The following is an 18455-nucleotide window of genomic DNA, read 5'->3' as shown; positions in this document are numbered from 1 at the left end:
CAGAAAACTGTGGCGCAGGACACTTGGGGAACAATCATTGAAGGAGAGGGGCTGGCTTCCGGGGGGCCACTTCTTGCAAGGGAGGGAGAGGAGGGCCTTCCGGAGGCACTGCCCCAGGCCAGGCGGGTCCCCAAATGGGGCACAATCAGATGACCCAAGGGGAAGAAGGTTCTCTGCGTTGTGAGGAAGAGGCCCGAGCCCAGCCCTCCCCACGTCCCACCCTGGCCCAGCCCAAGGTTTGCTCCCCACGTCCCAGCTGACGATTTATTATCATGAATGCAACCATATAAAAACATAAGTTATGAAAAACACAGTCACGATGTCGCCCTTGGGCCCCTCACTCACCCACGGGAGGGAGCAGGGCCTGGGGGGTGGAGGACAGAGGACAGGGGAAGGGGCTAGGGGGCCCTCAAACCATCAAGCTGGCCCCCGCCGGCTCCCTGGGGTGGGCTGGGCTGGCCGAGGCGGGCGGCCTAGCCCAGGGAGTGGTGAGGCCGGCTGGGGCAGGGGCCCCGGGAACAGCCCGCGGGCCGGCTCAGCGCATCCGGTAGTCAGTGGAGCAGGAGAGCTCACACAACTGGCCTTTGAAGTCCAGGTCGATGGTGAAGTCGAGGTCTCGCTGCAAGGGGAGAACAGGAAGCGTGAGGGACTGGGGAACTCCCAAGGCCCCCCCTGCCCTGGATCCCCGGGACGGCCCCGCCCAGCGCCCTTGGCCTCCCCCCGGCCCGACTTACGTTGTTCTTGGCGTTGGGCCGCATGCCGATGGTGCCGAAGATCTCCTCGCCCGTCTTCACCGTGAGGTAGTCCTCCATGTAGAAGACAGTTTGCTTCCAGTGTGTGTAAGGGGACTCGGGGCCTGGACGAGAGGGAGCCGAGTGGGAGGTTGGAGAGGGGACGGCTGCCCACCGGGCTCCCTCCTGTAAGAATCTCGGGGCCTCCGGCTCATGTCTGTCCTGGGTCACCACCAGCCGGCCCGGGAGCCTGTAACTGGCCCTTCCCTCCCCCAGGGAGGCTGAACTGGGACCTTCCCGGTGCCCTGGGGCCGCCCCACTCACTGGTGGAGAAGCCGGTGCGCTTGTGGCAGCGGGTGAACTCGATGTTGAAGTAGGCCACCAGAGCGTGCACGTAGTCGTTCCTCTTCACTTGTAGACAGAAGGGGGAGGTGAAGGTCAGATCATCCACGCGCACCGTGTAGATGTCCACCTCCTGCCGAGGGACGACACCGGGTCAGGCCCCGAGATGCGCGCCCACAGGCCCAGACCCTCAACTCATCAGGACCAGCCCGGGCCAGAGCCAAGGCGGCTGCCGGGAAAGGACGAGCCCGCTCCGCCCCCCCAACCTCGCACCTTGATGAGGCAGGCGTTGGTCACCAGCTGCTTGGGGTCAACCACGTCAACCAGAGGCTCCTTTATGGCCACGTCCTTGATACAGGACATGTCAAAGCCGTAGACGTTCTCCCACCCTGAGGGACAGAGGAGAAGCCGTGAGCCAGAGCGGCCCCTCCCGGCCTGGCCCACCTGCCGCCCCCACCTGCCCACACTCACAGTGAATCTTGTAGTCCTTGTACTGCCGATCCTCAATGGCAGTCACATACAGCGTAGCCCGGTCAGGGAAGATGAGTCCATCGGGGGCCTGAGGGGTGAGAGGGGGGGCTCAAAGGCTGGGAAGGAGGGCAGCAGGGCGGGGCTCGGAGGGCAGCAAGGCGGGGGCACGGAGGGCAGCAGGGCCGGGGCCTCACCAGCCACTTGTCCCGGGCGTGGAGGACGGTGTTGAGCATGGATTCGTAGAAGAGACAATAGCCCATCCACTCGCTGATGATCACGTCCACCTTGTCCACGGGCAGCTCCACCTCTTCCACCTTCCCTTTGATGATGGTCACCACTGTGGGTGGGACAAGGCTGGGGCTCAGCATGGGCCCCCTGCCCCACCCCCCGCCCCTCCCCCCAGCAGAGGCCCGACAGCTCACCGTGGTCCAGCTTGTTGGCCTTGACGATCTTGACGGCATAGTCAGAGATGCTGGAGCACTCGATCTGGGGGAAGGAAGGGTCAGTGGCCTCCTCCCCTCCCCCGCCCCCCTCACCCCCCAGGCTCCCCGACTCACCCCGATGACCTTCCGGGCCCCGGCCTTGGCGGCAAACATGCAGAGGATGCCGGTGCCGGAGCCCACGTCCAGCACCACCTTGTCTTTGAACAGGTGCCGGTTGTGGAACATGGAGTTCCGGTAAGTGAGCGTCCGCACCTCGTCCTTGAGCATCTCCTGCGGACAGGGGAGCCCCACAAGGCTGTGACCCGGCCCGCCTCCCCGCAGGGGCCCTCCCTGCCCCGGAAGCCCCGCCCTCAGGGAAGCCCCCCTCACCTCGTGGATGCCAAAGTGGGCGTAGGAGTCGAAGTAATAGTCCTTGGACGTCATGTCCTCGGCATTGGGCTTCTCGCTGCTCTCGGGCTGCGTGCAGGACACCTGGGTTGGGATGGAGGGGTTGATTTTTGGAGCAGGGCGACCACTGTCCCATGTATATTCTTTCCTAGAGAACCTCCACCCCTCTCAGCCCTAGGGACTGCCTCCTCCCATTCCAAGTCTCCCGAGCTCCATCCCACCCCCCCAACGATCCCTGCCTCAGTTTCCCCCTGAGGCCCCGATACCTCACGGCGCCTACTCTCCAATCTCTAGCTCAGCCCACAGCTGGGGGTTGGGGGGGAACACTGGGGGTCTGGGGAATGGGGGACTGGTGCAAATTTGGGAAAAGGGGCTGGAGGCAGAGTTAAGGAAGATTTTGCCTGGGCTTTGAGAGAGTCATGGTCCTAGGCCAAAGGGAGAGCCTTCCACAGGGCGACTACAGACGTCCTAACTCGAGCCCCTTTCTAAAGGGGGGGCCGGCAGACCAAGGGAGAATCGTTCTCCCAAGCTGGCATCTGACCGGCCTCAGTTTTTACTTGGCAAGGGGGGAGCGCAGGCCCGGGGTCCCCGAAGACGGGGGCCGCGGCCGGGATGGAGCTCTGTCATTTTAACCCTGGAGACCCGGGATCCTCCTCCCAGTCAGGCCAGGTGACGGGAGCGTCCTCCCGGGAGCCTTCTGAGCCAAAAGGTAGGATGAGAGCCTCGGTTTGGGGCCTGGCCAGGACAGCTCGGGGAGCCTGTGCCTAGGGACCTGGGAAGTCCGAGCCTTTAGGGGATTCCTGGTCCCCACAGCCTGTTAGCTTAGAGGGGAAACTGAGGCACGGAGAAAAACGACTTTCCCCAAAGTCACAATGACAGGGGATGTGGGCGGGGGACGAGGGGAGGCTCACAAAAGGATATTTACTTCTTCAAGTGGAGGCTGGAGGCTCATCCCATTAGCCAAGGTGGCCACAAAACTCTAGGAGAGAGTAACAGGGAGAGACAGTTAGCTCCCGGGGGCCAGGCTCGGGGGCTAGGTTGGGAAGGGACAGGGGGAGGGGTCCCCCCCCCAGCCCCAGCTGTGGCTTAAGAAAAACTGGGGCAAAAGCGCTTCGGCGAGGCTGCCTCTCTGGGGCCCCCTCCTCCAGAAGACGAGCTCACACAGCTGCTCCACACCCCCACCCTCCCCCCAGCAGGCGCCTGCGCACACCCTGCCACCAGCCCCCCCCCCCCAGCCACCCTGCCCCCCATTGGGCGCCTGCGCAGACTCAGACACCAGGAATAGATTGTCCAGGCCTTGACCTCCGTGTGTCCCTCTCGGGTCCCAGCCCCCACCTCCTCCTCCCCCCCCAGGACCAACCCACTGCCCTAGTCTACTCCAAGCCCCTGACCCATTTCTCCACCTAGGGAGGCCCCGAGTGTCGCCCCCCCCAAAAAAATGTTGCTCAGCAGGAGGTAGAAGGACCTTCCCCCCCAACCTCTTCCCTCTCCTGTGCTTGGAGATTCCCCCCCCCCCTCAGCCTGCCATCCCTGTCCAGGCCTGAAAAGCCCTCGCCCGGGGGTCTGCCCACTGCCCCCTCCTCGGGCGAGCAGTCTGATCCTTTGTTCTCGGGGGCCTCCATCAGAGGTCCCGGGTGCTCGCATGGGGGCCACGTGGGGCGCGGGTGGGGGGGAAGGAAGTGGCGCTCGGACCGGAAGTGGTGCCGTGTCCCCCCCCAGCCCCACGTGGTGCGCCCACCGCCCCACCCCCCCGCCGCCTGACGAAACCTCCCCTGCACCCCGATCTTCAACGTTTTGAGATCCCCGGCTGAGCGGCCGACGTTGGGGGGGGATGGTAAGCGCGCGAGGCTTCGACCCTATCCCCTCCCGCCGCCGTCGCTGTCTCCACGCCGCCCTCCCGGAATGCCGTCTAGCAGTCCCCGACGCCGCTCGCGGCCGCCTTCATGGAAGCGGTCAGCTACGGCGGTCTCCGCCGCCACTGCCGCCGCCGCCGCCGCCGCTCGGCCCCGCTCACCTCCATGATGCAGTTCGTGGCCTCGGCTGCCGCCGCCATCTTCTTTCCCCCCAACTCGCCCCCCGCCCGCGGCTCCCCCGGGGCCGCCTTTTAGCGGGCGCACCGCCCCCTGCTCGCCGCGGGTACCACCTCTCGTGCACGCTTATTGAACGACTCACCCGCCCATCTTGATATTTCGCGTCGTCATTGGTTATACGTAAGATGAGCCCCCGCCCTCTCGCCCCTTTCCCAGCGGACCCCGCGCAGACAGAGCTATCCATCTCTCCGTTGCTCCGCCCCGCCGCGCTGATGCGCTCATTGGCGAGTCCGCGGTACTGCGCATGTCCTCCCTCGCGTTTCGTTCCCTTAGCCTCTCTGATTGGCGTGAAGCCGCCCAAGGCGGCGGAGTGGGAGCGATCCAGAAAACGAGACTACCCGTTGGGTTCGACCGGACAGTAGGAGGCGGTAGTGCTCCAAGCCTCCGGACAGCCGGGACTCCGTCCAAGATACGCCCCCTGCCAGTCAGCCCCGAGTCAGGCACTTGTCCCGCCCATTGGTCCCGCCCAGGCCAATCAGCGGCCCGCAGGGGTTTCTGAGTCCGGGGGTCGGGCCGTTCTCCCGGGCCGCTCATCTCCACCTCGGAAAACCGATGTCCAGCAGAGTTGGGGGCAGCTAGAGAGAGGGTCTCCAAAGGAGGCCGAGAGGCCGAGGAGCCTAAAAACATGGAGAACGACAGAGGGGCCCAAGACGTAGGCAGCAACCTGGAGACATAGGCGGGGACAAAAAGAAAGCGGGGCTCGGGATGGGGGGGAGAGGAACGGAGACCCGAAGAACAGACGGACAGCAGACCCCTGGAGAGAGACAGAAGGGAACGGGGAGGGACCCGGAAAGAGATCCCGCGGGCTGCAAAAACATGGGCGACCCAGGGCAAGACTGGCGGGAGATGCCAAGAGCGTCCAACCCCCGCTGCTCCCACTTCCTCCTGGGTCCGAATCCGGAAAGGCGCGTGGAAAGGGTTCTAGGCGCCGAGTGCCCGCCTCGGACCCAAGAGGTGCAACGCTGCAAGCCTAGGTCTTGGAAGGAGAAGGTACGAGTCGGGGAGGAGTGTCCCCCGTCGAGGCATCTGAGAAAACACTACAAGTCCCAGCAAGCACTAGGGCCCCCACTTCGAGGAACCAACTTCTCGGCGCGCAAGGACGGAAGGGAACTGTAGTTTCCCAAAGCCGTTGTGACCAAGGGGTGGAGTCTCGGAACTTTTCCCCCCCAAACTTTTTGGGGACTCCTCCGGCGGAGTCCCTAGGCTTACGCGCGCCGAGCCAGAGGCGGGGCACATTTACATATCATTCGTCCATCGGGCTGTGCCAGCGGGTTGGGAATTTGACCTATTGGAATCAGCTGAGCCGGAGGGGGCGAGAGGAGGCGGCCCAGCGGAAAGGAAGGACTCTCGGTGCCGACTCCCCCAGCCCAGAACTAGGTAACGCGAAGGGCCTAGTGGAGGGGCGGGGTGTGGGGAGGTTTCGGAATTCCGCGTGCCGTGGGGCGGTGGGTTACGTCCGGGTCTTGCCCAGCTCCTCTGCGCGCCTCAGTTTCCTGATCCACAGAATGGGCCCGGGAGCTCCACTTCCTGGGACACGCTCCCCGAACCCTTTCCGCTCTCGGCCGCCGCGCCACCCGGCACGCCAGCGCTAGGCGCGGAGGCAGGGCTGCCCCCGAGGCCTCCACCTTGCTGAATGCGGGCCCCTCCCCCCCAGCCGGGTCGGGTCATGGCCCACACCAAGCCGCGGATCCTGCCTTGGCTGCGGGAGCAGCTGGACTCGGGGCTCCTGGGGGCCGTGTGGATCAATGAGGAGCGCACGCTCTTCTCCATCCCCTGGAAGCACGGGCTGCGCCAGGACCTACAGGAGGATGATTTCCGCATCTTCCAGGTGCGGAGCCCCCACACAGCGAGGGGGGGTGGGGAAGGGGAGATTGCGAGGGCGTGGCCCGACCTCCAGGTCAGTGCGTGGGGAGGGGCCCTGCGGGCGGGGCGCGGACCGTGGGGTCAGCCCCTGGGGGTGCGGTCTGGGGGGGGCCGCCTTCGCCCACGGCCACCTGGGCCCGGCAGGCGTGGGCGGAGGTCAGCGGCAGCTATCGGCCGGGCGTAGACGAGCCCGACCCAGCCACTTGGAAGCGGAACTTTCGGGCGGCCCTGGGCCGCAAGAAGAACCTCCGCGTGCTCAGCAACCGCAGCCGGGACCCGCAGAACCCGCACAAGATTTACGAGTTCTTGCCCGAGGTCGAGGAGGCCCTGGAGCCCGGCCTGGCCAACGAGGCCGAGGAGCAGGTGAGGGCCGGGCCGGGCCGGGCCGGGCCTGGGCAGGGGAGGGCCAGGCCCGGGGCTCCCCGGATCCCACTCGTGCCTCTCTCCCCGCAGGAGGCCTTACAGGACATTCTGAAGACCCTGACGCTGTCCTCGCGGCCACCCGGGGGAGGCGGCGCCCCTGGAACCCTGGCTCCCGCACCCCCTGTGCTGAGCCCTTCCTCTGCTCTAGCCTTCAGCCCCAGCTCGATCCTGGAGCAGCTCCCCCAGACACCAGAGCTGGCCCCCGCCTGCAACCCCCTGGTGGAGCTTTTTGCCAATGGCCTGCGTGAGTAGGCGGCCTGCTGGGAGGCGGGAGGGAGCCGGAGCCGGAGCCCGGCCTTCAGGCCTGCCCTTCTGTCTCCAGAGAGCGAGTACGAGGTAACGGCCTTCTACAGGGGCCGCCAGGTCCTTCAGAAACGCCTCTCCTGCCTGGAAGGCCTGCGGCTGGTCGGGCCGGGGGTGGAGGCCTGGACCGAGGTGGCCGGAACCCCCCTGGCCCTGCCCGAGCCCAGGAGCACCCTGGCCGATCAGCGGGTAGCCCATTATGTGGGCAAGGTCCTGGGCAGCCTGGGCGCCGGGCTGGCCTTATGGACCTCCCAGACCGAGCTGCGGGTTCGGCGCCTGGGCCACTGCCGGGCCTACTGGGCCCTGGGAGAGCAGGCGGTCCCGGGGGCCACAGGCAGGGAAGTGACCAAGGACAGCGCCGGCCAGCAAGTCTGCTACATTTCCCAGTTTGTGAATGGTGAGGCCGGGGAGGCCGGGGAGGGTGCGGGAGGGCTGGGGGCCCCGACCCTGACCACCCCCCTTTTATGTGTCTCCAGACCTCATCTCCTTCCTGGAAGGCAGTCACCGCTCGCCCCAGTACACCGTCTGGTTCAGCCTAGGGGAGCCTTGGCCCACAGAAGCCCAGCCGTGGACCAAGAAGCTCATCATGGTCAAGGTGCCTCAACAGGCCCCGAGCCGGACGCCCACTTTCCAGGGCGGCCCCGAGTTTGGGAATCTTAGCTGTAACCCTTGGCTCTGCTACTTCCGTGCCTGGCTCTGCGCCAAGCAGGGGGTGGCCCGGAACCCATCGAGCTGCTGCCACAACAGCCCGGGAGCACAGAAGGCTCTGGGGGGGCTTAGCCTGCTGGGTGGGCAAAGGAAACCCACGTAGCAGTCGGCGGCCCTTGGTACGGGGGCCGTTTCTTTGAGCCTGCCACTCTCTCCTCTCCAGGTGGTGCCCACCGCCCTGCGGGTGCTCCACGAGGCGGCGCAGGCCGGGGGAGCGTCCTCCCTGGAAGAGGTGGACCTGCACATCTCCAGCAGCCTCTCACTGTCCCTGGCGCCTGCCCAGCTCCACAGCTACCTGCAGGAGCTGACCCATACTATGCAGTGGGAGTCCGGGGCTCACTGCTGACGGGTCCCCCCTGTGCGGGACCAGCCCCCCCGACCCCTCCCCCGAGCCTGTACTTCTCTGCAAAATAAAAGGGCTGCTCTTGTGTCTCCTTGGTCGCTCTCTGATCTAGTCTTTGGCCTTCCCCACAGCGAGGCTCTGGGGGTCCCAGCGTCCGCCCGCAGGTCCCTCCCCAGCTAAGGAACCTCGAGCCCCTCATCTCCCCTCTGGCCTGGCCTTCGCTCCTGCCGCTGGGCCCGGGGGCCGCTCTGAAAGCTGAGCTTAGCCGTGGACCTGGCAGCCGGCCCAGGGGAGAAGCGGCTCTCCTTCCCCCACGGGGCCAGGTTCCGTGGGAGCGGGGCTCTGCAAAGCCGGGCTCGAGGCCTTCCGTACCCTCCCCGCCTCCACAGCGTGAGCCCCAGAAAAAGAAAGGGCCGGAGACAAAGCCAGAGGGTGTAACATTTCATGAAATCCTTAACTAGGGCTGGAGAGTAGAGGGCACAAAGAGAAAGGAAGAAGTAGGCCTGGGGGGATGGGGAGAAGGCTAGCGGGGGCCAGACGGGTCCCCTCCCACAACGCCCCCCAATCCCACCAAGCCGTGGCAGTGGGGGGGAGAGGGGAGGAAGGAGAGACATAAATATGTCGGGGCTCAGAGAGGGGGCACGGGCAGGACTGGGCCGCACTTGTCGGGGGGCGCCGGCTCCTTGGACTGGCGCGAGGGCCCCGAGGGATCGCCAGGCTTGCGGCCGTGCTTGCGAAAGTATCGGTAGCGCTGGACGTAGGCTCGGACCAGGTTGCTCACCTTCACGGGGTTGATCTCCCCGCTTTTGCTGTGGCAGATCTGGCGGTGTGGAGGGGCGATCAGCACGGTGGCCCCGGGCTGAGGCCCCCTCCCCTCCCCTCCCCCCGGTGCCCCACCCACCTTGTGCACTGCCTTCCTCAGGATGTCCTTGTATTCGTCCTTGGTGATGTCCTTCTTCTGGTAGTAGGGCTTGATGGCCAGCTTCACCTCCTCCACTGCCCGCTCCTGCGTGTGCAGCTTCTTCAGGTACTGGCAAACGGAGGTCGGGCCAGGGGTCACCGGGAGGCAGGGAGCGATGCCCTGCCGCCTTCTGACAGAGCCCTCAGCCGGCTCTGCTGCGGGTGGCCCTTCCCTCCCCTCCTCCGGTCACGCCCTCTGACCCTAGGGTCCCTTGGGCCTCAGATTACCACTTTCAGCTGTTTTTTTCTGCCTGGGAGACGGCTTATGTTCAGTGTGTCCCCCCTCCCCGCTTCCCTCCGCCATCCTCCCCATCCCCCCCCCATCCAAGATGGGGGGCTCTGCTGCTACCCTGGACTAACAGCTGCTGGGGGGCTACCAGCCCCCACTCCCCCGGCCCAGCCCATCAGCTCCAGGACCGATCTCTGAGATCGTCTGGCCTCCCTCTCCCTTCCTCTTAGCTCTGGGACCCCCGGCCGCCCCGTCTCCCGGGGCACTTCCCCCCCCTGCCGTTCCACGCCTGGAGGACCCCACCTCCTGTGCTCTGACCACTGACCTCCCAGGCTTCCTTTGAGCCCCACCTCAAATGCCACCTCCTATGGGCAGCCTCCCCGCGCCCAGCGCTCTCCGGCAGGACGTGGGCGCCGCGATGGCCGGGGGCTCCTCCTCAGCCTGCCGTCAGGCCCCCAGCCCCCTCGGCCTCCCCACTCCGGGGCCACTCACTTTGTCGGTGTCCATCCGCCCATCGGAGCTGCTGCTGCCTTCCCGCCGGTCAGGGCCTCCGGCCAAGCCTCCGGGTGAAGGGGGAGAGGAGCTGCAGCCTCCTAGAGGCAGCCCCATGCCGCCCCCACCGTGAAGCAGGTAGCCCGAAGGCCCGGGGGGGAGCCCCAGCACGGTCCCCCCGGGGGCCTGAGCCCCGCCCAGGGCCGAGGGTGGCTTGGCGTGGCCGAGGATCTGCGGGGGAGAGCGCACGTGAAGGCGGACGCTCGGGGGCCCCCCCCCAGCCCCGCCGCTCTCAGCCCCCGGGCAGTGCCCACCTGGTTGGTGGCCTGGATCAGCTCCTGGGCTTTGGCCCGACTGGCCAGGTTGGCCTCCTCCATCTTGAAGAGCAGGGCAGTCACTGGGGAGGCAGAAGGACCCGGGGAGAGAGCGTGTCAGGGGCAGGGCTCCCCCCCACTACTCCCCCCCTTCCCCTGGGTTCTCCATCACGCCCCCTCGGCCAGCCCCTCCACCTTAGCCCCGACTCACAGGCCAACACGCCACTGGTGGCGCAATCCACTCCGGCGGGCAAATTCCAAGGCATAGGAGGAGGAGGGGCCGGGGGCTGGGGGGCCCGGGCGGGGGGTCCGTCCTCTGGGGCGGCTTCAGCAGGGCCTCCGCCGCCTCCCCCTCCTGTGCCTCCCCCGGCTCCGCCCCCGGAGGCCGTGGTGGTGCCGGGCTGCTCCTCTTCCTCTTCCTCCTCCTCCTCCTCCTCTTCCCCATCCTCCTGGTCTCCACGGCCTCGGCCTCGGCCCCCGGCCCTGGCCGGCTCCTCGGGCAGGAAGGACACGTCGGGCGTCTTGCAGCTGCTGTCCACGGTCTGCGAGTCAGGGGTGAGGGCTGGGGGTGGCGGGGCGGCCTTCGGGGTGGGGGGGCTGGGGGGCTTGCCCGGGGCCCGTTCCTCCCCCGACCAGGACGTCTCCTCGGCCCCCTTGGGGCCGGCCTGGCTGCAGCTGTCGGCCTTGGACTTCTTCAGGGTGGCCCCGGTGCCGCTCCCACCGGCCTTCTTCTTCTTGGTCTTGGTGCCTTTCGTCTTCACCTTTGACCCTTTGACCTTTTTGAGGCCAGCCTTGGCTTTGACTTTGGCCTTCTTGAGCTTGGGGGCTCCCGGGGCCACACCCTTGCCGGGCTCGCCGGAGGCCTTCTCCTCGGCCTTCAGGAAGGGAGAGCGGCTCTCACGGTCGCGGCTGAACTTGACGCCGATGGAGCTGGGGGCGGTGGCTGCGGCGCCCTCCTTGGCAGAGGTCGTGCTGCTGACCCCTTCTCGGATCAAGACCGCCACCTTGGACTGAAGCTTGACCTTGCGCCCGCTGCCCCCGCTGGCCGTCTTGGGGGCCGCTTCTTTGCCGGAGGACGGCCGGGCCTTCTTGGAGCTCTTGTCCCGCTCCCGCTCTGGGCCCTCGGAAGCCGCCTTCTTCCGCCCCTTCTCACGGGGGGCCAGGGTCCCCGACCGCTTGCGCTCCTTCTCGCCGGACCCCTTCCCGCCCCCACCCCCCCTCTCCTCACAGCTCAGCCCCTCTGAGTCATAGAGAACCTCCCGCTTGGGCAGGGGTGAGGCTGGGGCGGGGCCTCCGGCGGAGGAGGCCGAGCGCGAGGCCGGCTTCTCAGCCCTCCCCACTGTGATGGTCCGCTTGATGGAAAAGAGGTCGTGGTCCGTGAGGTCCTGAATGGACGGGGGCACGGCCCCCCGCCGCCGGCTCTCCCGCTCCGTCCCGGCCCCCGACACCTTCTCAGGGTCCCCCCCACCCCGCTTCTCGCCCCGAGACCGAGACCGCTTCTTCTTCTTCTTGCTGCTGCCTTCGCTGCGGTGCTTGGTCCGGTGCCGCTCCCGCCTGGAGGACGAGGAAGCTGGGGGGGGCGAGGCCGACGACCTTCGCCGCCGTCGCCGCCGCTTCTCCCGGGACCGGGACCTGCGGCCTCCTCGCCTCCTCTCGGAGCTGGGAGACCAGGATGACCGCGGCCGTGGCGAGCGCGAACGTGAGCGGCGCCGCGAGGACCGGGAGCTGGGCTTGTGATCCCGCGACCGGTGCTTCTTGGGGTCCCAGGACGCGGGGGCCGGCGGGCTCGGCGGGACCGGCGGGGCCGTCGGCTCCTTGGGCTCGCGCTTGTGATCCCGCTTGGACTTCTTCCGGGGCGGCTGTGGCGGGGCAGCGGGCGTCACGGCCGGGGAGGGAGACCGCTGCCGATAGCGCTCCCGCCGCTGGGTCAGGATTTTGCGCCGGAGATCCAGGCCGGTCCAGCGGGGGTCGCTAGATGTGGCAGGAGGGGCGGCGGGGACGGGGTCGCCCAGGTCCACCTGCAGGGCCCCCTCCCCGTCGGACTCCGCGTGCAAGGACAGGAAGTCGTCGCCCTCGGGGCCCCGGGCCGGCGGAGGGGGCAGCGGCGTGGCTGGGGCGGCGGCGGCGGCGGCGGCTCCAGCCGAAGGGGGCGCGGGCCGGGGCGCGCGGCCCCCGGCTCCCCGAAACAGGGCCACAGGGGCGAAGCGCAGCTCCTCTTCCGGCTGCACGATCTCCCCTTCCTCGATCTCGGAGTCCAGGGGTGGGGCTGCCGGGGGGAAGGGGGCCCCGGTGGTGACCACCTCCAAGGACAGCTTGCCCTCCCCCCTCGCGGCCTCCGCCTCGGCCCCCACCACGAAGACCCGCCGGCGCGGGGGGCCGCCCTCCACTCGCGTGGAGTCGGCTTGGGGCGGGGAGCCGGAGCCCGCGGGGGGTGGGGGCTCGGGTCCCGGACTCTCCCCACTGGGGAAATCCTGGCTCAGGCTGTTGTCGTCGTAGATGCCCGCCAGCGTCTCGGAGATGCGGCTGATGCTGTGCGAGAGGCCCTCCTCGTCCTCCTCCTCCTCCTCTTCCTCCTCCTCTTCCTCTTCCTCCTCTTCCTCCTCCTCCTCCTCCTCCTCTTCCTCCTCCTCCCCCGGGGACGGCGTCCCCCCCGAGGAGCTGGGGTTGGAGCCCGTGGGCTCGAAGGGGTCGTACTTCTGCTCGGGGGCGGGCGGCGGGGAGTAGGCCTCATCCGTGGGGTGGAAGGGGTCGTAGATGTCATAGCGTGGGGCGGGGGGCGGGGGGGGGTGGGGGCGGGGGCGAGGACGAGGACGACCGGGGGGAGGAGGAGGGAGAGGAGGAGGTGGAGGAGGGGGCCGGCGGGGGAGCCGGTCCCCCGTCCCCCGTGCCCATGGTCAGCAGCGGGAGACGGGCCGTGGCACCGGCGGGGCCCAGGAGGCCCGGCTGCAGCAGAGACCCTGCGAGAGGGTTGGGGGGCAGTGAGGGGGTGCGGGCCTCCCTGAGGGGCCCCACCCCCCACCCCCTCTCCCCATCCTGCTCACCTGACTTGCCGGCCCGCCAGGCCCGGCTGCTGTGCAGGGGGTGGGAGATGGGGAGAGAGAGGGGAGCCCCATCCCCCAGATGGACCTCAGCCACCAGCTCCAGCATCTCAGCGGGCTCTTCCCTGTGGGAGCCAGGAGGTCAGCCGGGGCCGCCGGACACAGCCCCCCCCAAACCCCCAGGGGACCCTACTCACTCCACGGCCGGGAGGTCCGGGCGGCCGGGGACCCAGGAGTCGGGGGGCTCGAGCACTCCCAGAAGCCCCACCAGAAAGCTACGGGCGGCAAGGTCCACCACCTGTAACCAAGGAGCCAGACCTCAAGGCGCGGCCCGGGGACCCCAGCAAGCAGCCCGACCTCCCCGGCAGCCCCCCAGACTCACGGCAGCCGCGTCCGTCCCGCCCGCGCCCCTGAGGCACGTCTCGGCTCTGGGGCTCCGGCAGCGTTTCCTCCGGGGTCCCCGGGCGCGAGAAACGTCTGGGAAGGACACGGAGGGGGGTCAGGGGCGGGAGCCGAGGGGGACCCCGCGGGTGAGGACCCCGGCCCGGCCCTCGCTGCCACTCACCTTTCTCACCGCTCAGCTCCCCCTGCAGGGAACCCCCTACGGCCTGTTGGAGGGCCCGCTGAGAGAGGGGACAAAAGAGAGGCGTTCAGAAGAGGGACTCGGGGGCCCCCCAGCCCCCCTTGTTAGTCCACTCACCAGGATGAGGGCCGAGGGCGAGGGGGCCTGGCCGGCGGCCAGGCCGGGGTCTGCGTCGGGCAGGCCGGGGACCTCCCCCGCCTCGTCGTGGGGCTCATCTGGAGAGGCGCCTCTGGGCTCCTCCTCCTCCTCCATGGTCACCTGCGGGGGGAGGGGGCTGGTGTGCAGGCCGGGGGTCCCGGACTCCCAGCCTCCGCCCACACAGGCCCCGGGTCTCCTCCTGACCCCCCAGCGGGGGTTCTCCCAGACCCCCTAATAACTAGGCCCCACTGCGCTACCCGGGATGCTTCCCGACCACACTGACCCCCCCCACTTCCCACAACCAGCCCCCACCCCCGCGAGACCCCTCCTGGGCTGAGGGGCGGGAACGTGCGGGGCTCCGCGGGGACCCTGACAGTCTCCGTTTGGGGGGAGGTAAAACGGATGGCTTCCCACAAGCCCCCACGGGGGCGACCGTGTCCGCTCCAGCGGCCTCCCCTGCACCCCCAGGCCCCCGCCTCCCACTCCGGCCTTCGGCCCGGCCCTCTCCCAGACACCTGTCCCAGCCTGCGGACCCATCCGAGGGGGCGGCCCACGTGATCCCGAGACCCGAGCAAGGAGCCCCCTCGGCCTCCCAGGCTGCGGCTGCAGATCCGCCCGGACGCGGCCCCGGGGACTGCCGGAGATGGGGGCGTCCAGGCCGGGCCCAGTTCCGACAGCCCTGCGCCCCCCCACCCCAGCCGCAGCTTCCTCTAGCCCCCGGCCGCGCCCCAGGCCGCGTCTACGCCGCCAGCTCGGACCGCCCCTCCCCCCGGCCTCCGCCGTCCGGCCGCGTAGACGGCGGCGGCGCTGCTCCGCTCGGGGGCCTGGATCGGGCGGCCATCTTACCCCGGCGGCGGCGGCGGCGGCGGCGGCGACGGCCTGGGCCTCGGCGCCTCCCCCTCCCCCGACCCGCGGTCCCTCCGGCCACCCTTCCCCCGGCCCGCAGTCCCTCACCCGCTCGCCGCCGCTCCTCCTCCCCTGCCTCCGCCTCCGCCTCCGCGGCCTCCTCCTCTCTCTCTTCTCGTCTCGATCTCCTCTCGCTCGCTCCTCCGGCTGCGGCTCAGGGGCCCCGGAGCGGGCGGGGCAAGGCGGGGTGGGGCGGGGCTGGGCGCGCGCTGCCGCCAGGCACTTCGGGAGATGCAGTCCAACCAAAGAGTCGCCCGCCCAGAGCAGCCGGCCGGAGAACTGCGCTACCCGATGGGCAGCGCGGTGGCGCGCGGGGCTCGCCGGGAGTCGTAGTTTCTTGACGCGCGGAAGCGGGGGAAAGCAGAGCCAAGCTAGAGTGGGAGGGTGGGAGGGAGGAAGAGAGGAAGGAAGGTGGGGCTGACAGGGTCGAGCGCTCCCCTCCCCACCACCACCACTTCCCAATTTAACCTCACCGAGCTCTGCGCGCGACCGGAAGCAGGGAAGCAAAAGTCTTGCGGCAAAGGCCTTCGGGAGTCGTAGTCAAGCGAGGTGGAGGGGCAGCGAGACCAAAGTGTGCGGCCTCACCCAACCTCGGCTTCCACCCTCTTCTCTCCCCAGGGGCTGCAGCGCCCCATCCTAGAGGATTTGGCCCTGATGGGATATGGGAGGGAGGGATGAAAGGGAAACGCTTTTCCTAAGCGTTTCACAGATAGAACGATTTGCGACGGGCAGAATGGGCGGCTCTGACCTAGACCTCCCCCTCCGGGCCTCCGTTTCCTCCTTAAGATCCAGGAGTCAGAGGAGGAGGATGGGAGAGGATCGAAATATTTGGAGGCTGAGAAGTTGGGCCCAGCCCCACCTTGGGGACCCCGGCGCCCCTTTCTCCCGTCTCTGGCCTTCGGCCTCATGAGTTTGGAATGCGATGACTTCACGACCCAGCCAAGAGCAAGAGCCCACCCCTTCATTCGCATAAACCCGCCCCTCGGGATGCCGATCGATTCGAAGCTGTGACAATATTAACATAGTCCCGCCCCCCGGGCCCGGTCAGTTCCCAGTGCAACCCTTTAGCTTGGCCCGAAGGGAAACTTCCTTTCCACGGCCCCGCCTCCGTGGACAAGGACACCGCCCCGACACTGCTTGACGCAAGACCCTCTTTAGCACGGCCCCGCCCAGGCCAGGAAATTTCACGAGCTCATTAACATAGCACTAAGCGTTCCGCCTCCCATTGGTCAACGCGTCGATGTCGCTCCGCCCCACCAAACCCCGGACGTTCCACCTGGAACTTAGTAGTTCAGCCCCGAGCGCCCTCCGGGCTCATTAACATGGCTCCGCCCCCGAGTCCTCATTAGCATGGCTCCGCCCCGGCCAGGCCGGGCCGGGCACCTCCCTGGGCCCCGAGGCGGCGGCAGCGGCCGGCGACATGAGCGGGGTAGCAGCGGCGGCTGCGGCCGGAACCGGAGCCGGGCTGGGGCGCGGGCGGGGCCGGCCGGGAGCGACCCTCTCGGCTTCGGCCCCGGCCGGGGAGACGCACAAGCTGGTGGTCGTGGGAGGCGGCGGCGTGGGCAAGAGCGCGCTCACGATCCAGTTCATCCAGGTAGCTGAGGGCGCCCCCCCCCTCCGGGGGCACCAGTCCGGCGCCCCCGACCCCTGCCCCGGCTCCTCGGGAGCCCCGCCTCCTCCACACGTGCCACTCCGCCCGTCCGCCCCTCCGGCTCCTCTTTTCTGCTCCTTGGCTGCCCCGTCCGGGCACCGTCCAGCCCGGCCCTGCCGCCCCCCCAGCCCACACCCCGTCCCCACCGCTCCGGTCCTGGCCCTGGGGGGAGGGGAGGAGGCCGGGCAGGAAGGGCGGGAGTGGGAGCAGGAGCTGGAGGCGGGAGGGCTCCCCCCTTCCGGGCAGGGCAGACAGCTGGATCTGGCCGCATCCCAGCCGGGGAGGGAGGGAGTGGACCGCGCCGAGCCCTGAGGAGGAGAGACAGACGGGGCGGACCCGGGGAGGGGGCCGCCCCGGGCCTGACTCCCCCCCCCCCCACCTCCGCCCGCAGTCTTACTTCGTGTCCGACTACGACCCGACCATCGAGGACTCCTACACCAAACTGTGCAGCGTGGACGGCGTCCCGGCGCGGCTGGACAGTGAGGGGGAGGGGCACTGGGGGGCGCGGGGCGGCGGGCGGGCGGGGCTGCGAGGTAGAGGGCCCCCCAATCCCTTTCTGCCCCTCCCCAGTCCTGGACACCGCCGGGCAAGAGGAGTTTGGGGCCATGAGGGAGCAATACATGAGGGCAGGTCATGGCTTTCTGCTGGTGTACGCTATCAATGACCGGCAGAGGTGAGCTCCCAGCTGCCGCAGTCCCTGGAGGGGTGCACGAGACAAATAGCCGGCTAGCACAGCGTTGGAACCCGGAGGGGAGGAAGGGCTAGCCTTGGACCTGGGGAGGCAGTGGCACGTGGGCTAGGCTTGGCACCTGGGGGCAGTGGCACGTGGGCTAGCTTTGGCACCTGGAGGGGCAGTGGCACGTGGGCTACCTTTGACACCAAGGGGAGCAGTGGTATGTGGGCTAGCCTTGGCATTGGCTTAGTGGCATGTGGGCTAGCCTTGGCACCTGGGGGCAGTGGCATGTAGGCTATCCTTGACATTGGGGTAGTGGCATGTGGGTTAGCCTTGGCACCTGGAGGGGCAGTGGCACATGGGCTACCTTTGACACCAAGGGGAGCAGTGGTATGTGGACTAGCCTTGGCATTGGCATAGTGGCATGTGGGCTAGCCCTGGCACCTGGGAGGGCAGTGAGCCCGGCCTAACTACCTGCTGGCTACCATCTGGCCCTTCTACCTCAGCTTTAACGAAGTAAGCAAACTGCATACTCAGATTCTCCGAGTCAAAGACAGAGATGATTTCCCCATCGTGCTGGTGGGCAACAAGGCTGATCTGGAGACCCAGAGACAGGTGGGAACCAGGGAAGGGCAGGCCCCAAGAGGAGCCCCCTCTTCTCCCCCGGCCCCCAGAGGCAGCTGCTCAGCCCATGTCCTCCCCACTGCCTCAGGTGACCCGCTCCGAGGCTTCGGCCTTCTGTGCCTCCCGACACATAGCCTACTTCGAGGCGTCAGCCAAACTTCGGCTCAACGTGGACGAAGCCTTTGAACAGCTGGTCCGAGCCGTCCGGTGAGAAATGGTCATCTTCCACCGGGGGTGGGGGGGATGGGGGGTGCCAGGAATTACTCCCCCCAGCCCTAGTGAACAAAACGGGTACCCCCTGGCCTGGGAAACTAGCCACTGGCGGCCCTTCCCCCTACAACCATCGACCTGCCCACCTTTAGTCCCTCTCTTACTTCCCCCACAGGAAGTACCAGGAGCAGGAGCTGCCCCCCAGTCCCCCAACGCCCCCTAGGAAGAAAGCTGGGAATGGGGGTTGCCCATGCCTCCTCCTCTAACTTCTGTGCCGGGACCAGGCAGTCCCTCCGAAGATGGCTCTGTACCCGCCTTGCCGCTGGCACCCTTCCCCACGGGCCGTCCGCTCTGCAGGCCCATGGCCTGGCTGGACTGTGGGGAGGAATCCCGAAAGCCCCTCTCCCCAGGTCCGGAAACACTACACGGCTGGGGCCCCTGGGATGGGCCGCCCAGTGCCTTCTTTACAGCACACTCCTCCCCTCCTGCCTTGGCCACCCCACCTCTCAATAAAGTCACTGCCGATACCAGAC

At 68.1% G+C, this 18455-nt stretch overlaps 4 protein-coding genes across 7 annotated transcripts; 2 read left to right on the top strand and 2 right to left on the bottom strand.

The window, feature by feature from the left end:
* Window positions 1-250: 250 nt before the first annotated feature.
* Window positions 251-4508, bottom strand: PRMT1 (protein arginine methyltransferase 1). 4 transcript variants are annotated; one of them, XM_074308246.1, is made up of 11 exons: window positions 4389-4500; window positions 3300-3353; window positions 2357-2458; window positions 2102-2257; window positions 1967-2030; window positions 1739-1881; window positions 1545-1632; window positions 1347-1462; window positions 1056-1206; window positions 735-856; window positions 251-619 (listed from the first exon to the last, which is right to left on the bottom strand). In XM_074308246.1, exons 1-11 carry the CDS (start codon window positions 4425-4427, stop codon window positions 536-538), a joined length of 1119 nt encoding a protein of 372 aa, XP_074164347.1. In that variant the 5' UTR covers window positions 4428-4500; the 3' UTR covers window positions 251-535. The 4 variants fall into 4 exon arrangements, with proteins under 4 accessions (XP_074164347.1, XP_074164348.1, XP_074164350.1 ...); XM_074308247.1 differs by lacking the exon at window positions 3300-3353 and having other exon boundaries at window positions 4389-4508; XM_074308249.1 differs by lacking the exons at window positions 3300-3353; window positions 4389-4500 and adding an exon at window positions 3549-3607 and having other exon boundaries at window positions 2357-2517.
* On the top strand, window positions 4167-8190 carry IRF3 (interferon regulatory factor 3). Its single transcript, XM_074308242.1, has 7 exons — window positions 4167-5841; window positions 6119-6292; window positions 6472-6690; window positions 6781-6994; window positions 7073-7450; window positions 7530-7648; window positions 7925-8190. The coding sequence occupies exons 2-7, from the start codon at window positions 6131-6133 to the stop codon at window positions 8105-8107; spliced, it is 1275 nt and encodes a 424-aa protein (XP_074164343.1). The 5' UTR covers window positions 4167-5841; window positions 6119-6130; the 3' UTR covers window positions 8108-8190.
* Window positions 8191-8529: 339 nt separating this feature from the next.
* On the bottom strand, window positions 8530-16033 carry SCAF1 (SR-related CTD associated factor 1). The gene is given in 12 exon segments (XM_074308229.1): window positions 8530-8924; window positions 9006-9134; window positions 9786-10016; window positions 10100-10182; window positions 10311-12877; window positions 12879-13056; window positions 13141-13262; window positions 13335-13435; window positions 13520-13614; window positions 13703-13760; window positions 13838-13978; window positions 14813-16033. Coding segments are annotated over 11 exon segments (3891 nt in total). The 5' UTR covers window positions 13973-13978; window positions 14813-16033; the 3' UTR covers window positions 8530-8732.
* Window positions 16034-16145: 112 nt separating this feature from the next.
* RRAS (RAS related) lies at window positions 16146-18449 on the top strand. Its single transcript, XM_074308252.1, has 6 exons — window positions 16146-16358; window positions 16807-16894; window positions 16986-17088; window positions 17595-17703; window positions 17801-17919; window positions 18098-18449. The coding sequence occupies exons 1-6, from the start codon at window positions 16185-16187 to the stop codon at window positions 18186-18188; spliced, it is 684 nt and encodes a 227-aa protein (XP_074164353.1). The 5' UTR covers window positions 16146-16184; the 3' UTR covers window positions 18189-18449.
* Window positions 18450-18455: the final 6 nt, after the last annotated feature.

This window comes from Sminthopsis crassicaudata, chromosome 3, assembly GCF_048593235.1.
Source record: "Sminthopsis crassicaudata isolate SCR6 chromosome 3, ASM4859323v1, whole genome shotgun sequence".
Classification (NCBI taxonomy): domain Eukaryota; kingdom Metazoa; phylum Chordata; class Mammalia; order Dasyuromorphia; family Dasyuridae; genus Sminthopsis; species Sminthopsis crassicaudata.
This window is presented reverse-complemented; position numbering and strand designations above follow the sequence as displayed.